This window comes from Chrysochloris asiatica, unplaced genomic scaffold (assembly GCF_000296735.1).
Source record: "Chrysochloris asiatica unplaced genomic scaffold, ChrAsi1.0 scaffold00070, whole genome shotgun sequence".
NCBI lineage: Eukaryota > Metazoa > Chordata > Mammalia > Afrosoricida > Chrysochloridae > Chrysochloris > Chrysochloris asiatica.
In genome coordinates this window covers 11,388,370-11,398,350 of record NW_006408588.1, presented here as the reverse complement: position 1 = coordinate 11,398,350, position 9,981 = coordinate 11,388,370, and the positions used below count along the sequence as shown (strand labels likewise).

General features: G+C 40.5%; 2 protein-coding genes across 5 annotated transcripts in view; one reads left to right on the top strand and one right to left on the bottom strand.

Moving 5' to 3' along the window:
- NRXN3 (neurexin 3) overlaps positions 1 to 9,981 on the top strand; it is a 1,807,186-nt gene that overhangs the window by 1,139,345 nt on the left and 657,860 nt on the right. The gene's annotated exons all lie outside the window — the stretch shown is intronic.
- LOC102826512 (location of vulva defective 1-like) overlaps positions 4,115 to 9,981 on the bottom strand; it is a 30,099-nt gene continuing 24,232 nt past the window's right edge. The window contains exons 2-4 of the mRNA XM_006864783.1: positions 7,793 to 8,358; positions 7,254 to 7,617; positions 4,115 to 4,221 (exon numbers count right to left, since the gene is read on the bottom strand). Coding sequence (XP_006864845.1) covers positions 4,115 to 4,221; positions 7,254 to 7,617; positions 7,793 to 8,358 — 1,037 coding nt within the window. The remainder of the gene's footprint in view (positions 4,222 to 7,253; positions 7,618 to 7,792; positions 8,359 to 9,981) is intronic.

The window sequence follows — 9,981 nt, the reverse complement described above, 5'->3', positions numbered from 1 at the left end:
TTTTTTTTTTTTTTTTTTTTTGCAGTTTCCTTTTTTATACTAGGTCTTATAACTCCAAATTTCAGATAAATTGTGTAATCTAAAATTCTAAATCCTTATATAGAAATACACCTTGGCTTTTTCTCCCAGTAAAGAGACTAAAAAAACTCTCCAGCAGAGAAAGACTTTGAGCTTATTTTTCAGACTTCCTTCTGTGTGTGTGTTCATTGTATGATATTCTGCTACATGTAGATTTCTGAAACCATCGGTGCTCAAGATACTGCAATTTGGAGCTTACATCTGAACTGCTGTGCCCCATCCCTCTCTTCTTTGAAGTTGCCACCACCCTATCTTCTAAGATCTTGCTCTTCAGAGTGTGGTCCCTGAACCACCTAAAAGCTTGTTAGAAATGTACAAGCAGAGAGACTCACACATGGCAAACTGAATCAGAATCTGAAATTAGCATATCCAGGTGATCCATAAACATTTTAAAATTTGAGACCGTTGTTCTAAACAAGGCTTCTGTTGGTTTGAGATGATTAATTTAGTAGAGGAGGAAACATCAGAAGCATTAAAATTATGCATATATAGAATATATGTATACATGCATTTATGTATCTATCTATCTATCTATGCAAATTTTTAATGCTTTACAGTGCTTCTCATATTTGGATTCTTGGTGTGGTACTGTAGGATCAGTATTATTCCCCAGTTCAAACCCACCAGCTGTTCCTTGGAAAGTCTATACAGGGTCACTGTTAATTGGAACCCACTTGGCCACACTTAACAACTAGATAGATGGATAGATAGATAATGTGGTGCTTTAGGATAAGCAATAGACCTCAAGGTTGATTTGAACCACAGTGTGACGGTTCAAACCTATCATCTGTTCCTCGGAATCCCTATACAGGTTTGCTATGAGTCAGAATAGACTTAACGGCACTTAATAACATCAACTTATGTATGGAGCATGGTAGCTCCATACACTGAACTCTGAACTGTGAACAATAAGGTCAGCAGTTTGAGCCCACCTACTGCTCCTGAAAAAAAGATGTAAAGCCTCAGAAACTCTATACAGGGTTACTATGAGTCTAAACTATCTCCAATGCATTTAACAACAACAGATGTGTGTGTGTGTGTGTGTGTGTGTGTGTGTGTGTGTGTGTTTGTGATCCTACATTCTCTGAGCACTAGAACCAACGTGTCTTTTTGTTGTTGTTTTTAATAATTCTGTAGGTGATTGTAGTATACACATCATATGAGAAAGGTATATGGTGCAAGGGATTTCAGAATTCTTTTTTATTCTTTTGTTTGAAATCACTTGGCAACCCTCCAGTATGCTGCCAGGCCAACAAACGTTTTCCATGGGATTGATCAGTTTTTCTCTGTGAGTAGGGCACGAATCCTTTTTTTTAAAGTAAATAAGTATTCACATGTATTCACAAAATCAATGTGTAATATGGCTATGTTTCTTAAATGTGTACCAACAGAAAATCAAGTACAAATGCTGTAGGATCATAGATCTCAAGTGAGCCGAAATGACAGCAAATTGACAAATGGCCTACAAGCATTGCAGTCTTAATTAAGAGCCGTCATTTAATGTGGGGTTTTCTTGCTTACAGCATGAGTGCCCCGCTGTGAGTTGGGTGCCACGTTTTTTGGAATTTGCCACATCTGTACTGCTGTGTGCCTTGCACTGTCTCATTTCTCTGACTACCTTTCTCAGTGGAGTCCTTGTAAAACCTCCATTCACACAGCTCACGGTGATGCCATTTGGCCTTCTCTACTCGCAGATACATCCAGATTCAGCCCATCTCTCTTCTAGTAGATCTCACCAGTTTAAGTCGTAATTCTTTTTGTCAATGTGATTAGAAGCACAAGCTCAAGAATAATAACATTCTATGCTAGTCCTTGGGAATACTCAGAAGATCATCACCTGAATATGCTTAACGTAAAGCTTTTGTAGAAGGGAAGAACACGTTAGGAAAAAACAATTGAAGACAACTTTGGACACGTAAGACTATTTCTGTGATCTTTTCCATTTTCAGCTTGCAGAGCGAGAAAGTTGGGGAATGATGCTTAGAAGCATGGCTTTGGAGAGAGAGAGACTTAGAATCTGATTCTAGTAGCTCCAGTTACTAGGTGTATACCCTTGGGCAAGTTTCTTACTGTCACTGTATTTTATTTCCTTATGGTTATAAAGGAGATGATTATGGTCTCTATCATAGTGTGAGGGATAGATACGATACCCCAGTGTTGTTTCTGTTGTTCAATGTCATCAAATCAGTTCTGACTCATAGTGACGCTGTATGGGATTTCCAAGGAGCAGCTGCTGAGTTTGCACCACTGACCTGGTGGTTCAAACCAACCTTATGGCCTATTGTTTGTCCTACTGTGGCATACCAGGATTAGTGTCGTTGCTGTTAAATGCTGTTCAGTAGGTTCCAATTTACAGCAATCCTGCATAGGGTTTCCATGGAGCAGCTGGTGGATCTGGACTACCAACCTTTTGTTCACAGTCCAGTGCTGATCCCATAGCACCGCAGCAGGAGCCAGGGCTAGTGTTAGTACATGATAGTGATCTCTGATAATTATCAGTAGCTAATGCTCCTGTCAAGGAGCTCTGATAGCGTAGTGGTTACGAATCGAGCTGCGAACCGCAAGGTCAGCAGTTTGAAACTACCAGCTGTTCTGCGGGAGAAAGATGAGGCTTTCTGTTCCCATAAAGATTTACAGCCTCGGAAACCCTGTACAGGGTCACTATGAGTCGGAACCAACTCCACGGCACTCAACAACAACAACAATTGCTCCTATCGGAGCCCTGGTGTGGCACTGTGGGATAAAGCACTGGACCACAAGGTCGGTTTGAGCCACACTTTGGCAGTTCAAACTTACCAGCCACTCCTTGAATTGGAACCAACAGGACGACACTTAACAACAGCAGCATAGCTCTTGTCACCCTTGTGTACTCTGCTCTGTACGGCAGCTACAGACAGCTTTAACAACTTCATCTATTTTCCAGTGTAGCTAATTTAGTGAGGGATTATCTCCCAGGACTGCTCTGGGGCTGGCCACTCCCAGAATGATGATGTGCTCAGAGATTGACCCTTGAACTTTTCATTTTCACTCACAAAGCCTGTAATGTATTGATGATTAAAAGTGAGGAAGATTGCTGAAAACTTAGGGAAATAGAGTATTTTATTTTATCATCAATATCTTCCCATGTGTATGTACCAGGGATTGAAAAAATCAAATTTCCATGTTTGAAAATGCACACTTCTAGGTCTCCGAGATATGCCAGGTAGAACCTTTGACTAGAAACCTTGTTTTTCATGCTGCTCTCTAGCTGCAGTTGGAATGTAGACTTGAGGCATAGGATGGAGGCAAGGAGGGGCAGAAGAGAGGGATGGAAGGCAGAAACAACCTACTGCAGTAAGAAGAAGGAAAAGGTAATTCATGAGTCAAACAAAGATTTATATATATATATATTATATATATATTTTAGTCTTACTTTGCATTTGTACATTGTTGATATAACCGTGAAGCTAATTCAATAATACATTAGGATGCAGGACCAACATCCTGAGTGTTCATAGTCCTTAAAGATAATCTAGGGGTCTCTTATAATAGATGAAGCTGATGGTAGTGTCTTCACCTGATTACAAGTCTATAATTACCTTTTATATTCTTTAAGTGTTCTTTGTAATCTCAGCTTCCAGATACAACAGCAGAAACTGTGTTTGACCCAACAAATTGTCTCATTCTGTGAAGCAACTATTGAAACAATTGTCAGAGGTGGTTTCATTTTGTACAAGGTTCAGCAGTGTTTGGGGGTGTAAACTGTGGGCAGTAAGTAACTATCCACACTTACTGAAAGAAGTGTCTACTTCAGTAAAAGAGTGGCTGGTGGGTTCGAACTGCTGACTTTTAGGTTACCAGTCCAGTGCTTATCCTGTAGCGCACTGCAACAGGGATCATAGGGACATTAGCCTGGTAAACACACACACAACTAAGATTTACCTATAAATTCTTTAGAGGACAAAAAGCCTGTGCTCTCTTGCCCTTGAGGATTGAGGCCAATAGGAAGAGGGGACAAATCGGCTCTTCTGGAAATAGCCATCAGAAGCTTGTGCTCTTAAAACAGTAGGTCAGAAACCGTCACAAAAGTGTCATGTTGGAAGATCTCAAGTGGCCAAGAGTGCTCAAGGCTGAGCTGTTCGTGCTGTTGCAAAGACTGAGGGGCTGCAGGCAGAGGGTAAAGTGTGTGTTAACAAGACTGAGCTCCGCTGAATGGTGAGACTCATCTCTTGACCTATTTTACCTGCCCTCTGGGCAGATGGAACTCTAGGTCCATAGATAGTAACTGTGGACAGACAGAAGCTGGAACAATGAAGTCATTCAGAAGATTGTCAGCGTCAGGAAAGCACTGCAGGAAACTTTCTGGTCTGTGGGAAGTTCCTGGCTTTGGAATCTAATGGATCAAGATTCATAACAGAGTCTACTTTGTGAGCAAATTACTTACCTTTTTGTGCTCCCCTATTATATGTAAAGAATAATACAGGGGAACTTTAAAAAAGTTTGTGGGAAAAGTCTATTTATTCCACTTTTCCATGAACTTTTTGAAGCTCCCTCATGTAAGAATTCTCAACTGTCACTGAGTTGTCGATTCTGACTCCTAGCGCCTCTTTGTAAGGTTTCGGAGACTGAAAATATTAACAGGGACAGAAAACCTCATCTTTTCTCCTGTGGAGTGACTGATAGATTTGAACTGCTGACCTTGCTGTTAGCAGTCTAGTGCTTATCCTATATTGTCACCAGGACTCCTTCGTATAATAATTAGTGTTGTTAAGTACTGTTGAATCAGTGCTGGCTCATAGTGACCCTATATCGGGATTCTGGGGAGCAACTGGTGAGTTTGAACTACTTACCTTGTGGTTAACATTTCAAACCCACTAGCCACTCCTTAGCAACCGTATAAAGGATTGCTATGAGTTAATGATACTCAAGGATAGATATTAATGACTAAATGAATACATGTGAAGTAGGAGCACAGTTCCAGATGCTCAGAAATGCTCTTTAATACCTTGGGAAAAGCTCCTTAGTTGCATAATTTTGGGTTTTGTACTTCTCCATGGTTAATTTTATTGAAGATATGTGGTAAAAGCAAAAGACTTGGTATACTAAGTATTTATAAAACCCTGCTCTTGATAAACAAAAACAATAAGTATTGTGATAATGTGTATATAAGAGACTTTATTTAGTTCATCGTGTGCTTAAAAATGAAAAAAACTGTTGTAATTATTGTTGTTAGGTGCCACTGAGTTGGTTCCTACTCATAGCAACCCTATGGATAACTGAACAAAACACCGCTGGATTCTGCACCCGTCCTCACAATTGTTGTTATGTTTGGGTCCACGGCAGCCACTGTGTCAATCCATCTCATTGTAGATCAAGCTGCCTTTGCAGTCCAGCTGACCTTGCAGGTCAAACCAACTTTGCAGTCCAGCACATTAACCTACAGTACCACACCAGGACTCCAAAGCAAGACTGGTGGTGGTGGTTGTATGCTGTGGAGTTGGTGCTGACTCATAGCGACTCTGTTTAGGGTTTCTAAGGCTATATATCTTTGCAGACACAGAAAGTCTCATCTTTCTCCCATGGAACAGCAAGTAGTTTCAAACTGCTGATCTTGAGATTAGCAGCCCAACTCTTAACCACTATACTACCAGATCTCCTCCCCACAGATGCAGTCAATTTTATTTCTGTGTATTTTATCTGGTGAGGTCCAGGTATATAGCTGTCATTTATGTTGTTGAAAAGGGTATTTGCAATGAATAAGTCGTTGATCTTTTGAAATTCCATCAGCGTCATTTCTGTCACCAAGGCCATGTTTTCCAGGTATTATTGATCTCTCCTCCTCTTTGTTTCTAACTTTCACATTCTAATTGATAGTAATTATCCATGCATCTTGCTTGCATGTTTAATCAACGTCAGACTGAAGAAGTTGGTAGAATTGTTGTATTTTATCATTGACTTTGGTGGCTGGTGTATAAATTTGAATAATAGTTGTATTAACTGTTCTTCCTTGTAGGAGTACAGAGATATTATCATAACACAGGTAGCATTATACTTCAGGATAGGTCTTGAAATGCTCTTTTTTTTATAATAAAAGCAGCACCATCTCACTTGAATTTGTCATTCTATGCATACATAGTAGGCCATATGAATGTCCAGTTCAGAATGACCAATATCTATCCATTTCAGCTCACTAAATTCTAAGATATTGATCTCATATGCTGCATTTCATTTTTTATGAATTCCAATTTGTGTAGATTTATACTTTGTACATTGCATGTTCTGATTATTAATAGATGCTTGCAACTGTTTCTCCTCAGTATGAGGCATGCCAGATCAGCAAGTGAACGTCTCAGAAGCTTTGTTCTATCTAGAACATTATGGTCAACTCGACTTTGAGGAGGCAGCTCTTTTTCAGTTGTATTTTGAGTGCCTTCCAACCTGAGGGGCTCATCTTTTGTCACTAAATAAGACAGTGTTTCACTGCTCTCCCTAAGGTTTCCAGTGGCTAATCTTTCAGAGGTGAATCACCAGTTGCTTTCTCTGGTCAGTTCTTAGTCTGGGAGCTCTACTAAAACCTGTCCACCATGGGTGACCATGCTGGCATTTGACACATCAAGTGCACAGATTCCAGAACCACAGCGACACACAAGCTGACTTACGATAAAAAATCTAGGAATTTATTATTATTATAAGTTTTGTAGTTATGACAACGTGCTATGGTTGCCCAACATTGGGGTGTTCTAATGTGAACTAGAATGAGAGACTCCAGGATCCGAGGATTATCGTCCTTGTGGCGTGTGCCCTGAATAGATGTGTTTGGAGTCTGTGTGTTTTCTGCGGCCAGTGTTTTATGATGAAGCTGAGGCACGACTACTGTGGTGTGGCTTCCTGGTTATGAAATCCCAGCTCTATGGCTCTCAACCCTTAGACCAGTCAGTTACTCACAGATAAGTGGGGATGGAAGCCTGAGCTAAAGATTAAATTACATAATGCAAGTACAAATTCAGCACAGTCTCTGGCTTATCCCTGGGAGGTACTGTGACTCACAAGGAAGAGTAGTCCGAATGGGGACCACCATGAAATGAGGAGTTAAGGAAGTAGCTTACATCTTCTGCATGTACGAGGGTGGTATAAAAAGGGCTTTGACAACTGTTAGCAACTTTGTGATGACTGTAATGTAGAAAAGGGAGTCTCACCAGGCAGCCTAACTTTAGACGTAGAACAAGGACCAGTAGATACAGATCGTAGGAAGATATGTTTGGATTTCATATGAAGACTATAATAACCATTGTTAGTGAGCGCTCTGGCATTCGAAGTAGCAGCAGCAGCAACAGTAGCAATAATAGTGATAACAGTAGTAACAGTAGTAACAGTACAGCAGCAGTAGTAACAGTAGTAGTAGTGGTGGCAACAGTAGTAACAGTAGTAGTAGTGGTGGTAACAGTAGTAACAGTAACAGTAGCAGCAGCAGCAGTAGTAATAGTAGTGGTGGTAATGGTAGTTACAGTAGCAGTAGCAGCAGCAGTAGTAACAGTAGCAGTAGTAGTAGTAGTAATAGTACTGGTGGTAACGGTAGTTACAGTAGCAGTAGCAGCAGTAGTAACAGTAACAGTAGTAGTAGTTGTGGTAATAGTAGTAACAGTAGTAGTAGTAGTGGTAACAGTAGTAACAGTAGCAGCAGCAGCAGTAGTAACAGTAACAGTGGTAGTAGTAGTGGTAACAGTAGTAACAGTACAGCAGCAGTAGTAACAGTAGTAGTAGTGGTGGTAACCGTAGTAACAGTAGCAGTAGTAGTGGTAACAGTAGTAACAGTAACAGTAGCAGCAGCAGCAGTAGTAATAGTAGTGGTGGTAACGGTAGTTACAGTAGCAGTAGCAGCAGTAGTAACAGTAACAGTAGTAGTAGTGGTGGTAACCATAGTAACAGTAGCAGTAGTGGTGGTAACAGTAGTAACAGTAGCAGCAGCAGCAGTAGTAGTAGTGGTGGTAACAGTAGTAACAGTAGCAGTAGCAGCAGTAGTAACAGTAGTAGTAGTAGTAGTAGTAGTAGTAGTAGCAGTAACAGTAGTAACAGTAGCAGTAGTAGTAGTGGTGGTAACAGTAGTAACAGTAGCAGTAGTAGTAGTAACATTCACAGTCACAATAGCAGTAGCAGGAGTAGTAACAATAGTAGTAGCAGTAATAGCAGCAGCAGCGTTAGTAGTAAGAGGAGCAATAGGAGCAGCAGTGTTGACAGTAGCAGCAGTAGCAGTAGTAGTAGTAGTAGTAGTAGTAGTACTAGCAGTCGTAGTAATAAGAGAAACTGGGGGTTGGGGTGGGGAAGCCAATGTAGCACTTAGAATTTCCCAGTTACTGCTCTTCCTTCTTAATCCTTATAGCAGTTATGCAACATGGGTACAGTTCTTAGCAGTCCCGTTTTACGGCTGAAATAAGAAAGCTGAAGCACAGAGATTAAACCAATACCTAAGGACAAATAATTTATTTCAAGCTAGGATCCAAGTACGGTCTGTCTGGCTCTTGTAGCCCCTTTGCACCACCACAGGCAGCGATTCACAAAGTCACAGGTAAAGGCTGAATGACTGCATGCCAGGAAAGTAAAGAAGGGAATCCTGCACTGAATTCTGGACTTCGCCAGGTGATCTCTACAGTCCCTTCTGTTTTAATACCAAAAAGCAGGTAAAAGACACAGTGGCAAAAGGTGATACAGAATCTAGGCACACATTGTCATGGGGTTTTCTCAGTGAAAAAATGCCCTAAGGTGCTCACCAGGAACCTGTTTACTTTCGCTTCATCACTAATTGACAATGAGTTGATTCTCACTGATGGTATCCCCAATGTGGTATAGCAGAGCTGTGCTCCTTAGGGTTATCGATGGCTGATTTTTTTTGAAGTCAGGTTTCTTCTGAGGCGCCACTAAGTGGACTCCAACCTCCAACATTTTAGTTATCTATTAAGCACATTGAGCATTTGTACCAACCAGGAACGCCCTTACTGGATTATAGTATTTTAGTATACTACAGAGTCCTGGTGTGATGCTGTAGGATAAACTCCCCAAGATCGGCTGTTCAAACCCATCAGCCACTTCGTGGACACCTTACACAGGGTCCCTAGGAGTTGGAACGGACTCAACAGCACTTAACAACATCAACAGAGGAAAAAGTTCTGACCTAGAATTTTGGTCGAGAACTCTTGCTACTGACTGTAATTTATTTTAATTTTAGTAAATTTCCAAAGATCTCACTTTTCACATCCATAAAGTGTAGGAGTTTGACCAAATTATCTGCTTCCTTTAGACTTGAACATTTCTTTAAAGCTATAAAATAGAATTATGCTTATTTCTGTCATGTAGATATCAGATGACAAAATGTCCAGGCAATATGGATTGATTCTGGGGCAAAGGTCATGAGTAAATCCTAAGGTATAAGGACTTGGAGTGAGACATTGGCTAAACAATGTAAGCAGTTTCATATTAGGAGACATCTTCTAGCTTTTAAAAATACATTTTAAAGTCGCCTAACAAAACCCATTCACGCTGGCTGTTTTGTGAATGTTTCTGTGGGAGGGGAAAGGGCAGTCAGGGTTTTGGTAGTGAGGCAAGAGCAATTAGCATAGAAGGCTGAATTAGCCCTGTTACTTTTAATTTTCCTCAATCTTTCAAAGTGTTAAAGGGAAAAATGCCATCTCTTGATTTATTGTTTATGAATATAGTTTATTCTCTGCGCATTTGTTTAGATGTATGCATGACTGAGAGGAAATCTGTTGCATTCAGTAAATTCAGTAAATTTCTGCATTCATTATTCATCCTTCCCATGGACTCTCCTACTTTGTTTTCAGACTTCACCATGTAGGCCTCAGATCCCTCTCTGGTTTGGTCTTGCTGTTTTTTCAAAGTGTCTTATACCTCGAGGTTGCAGGTTGAGTGGTG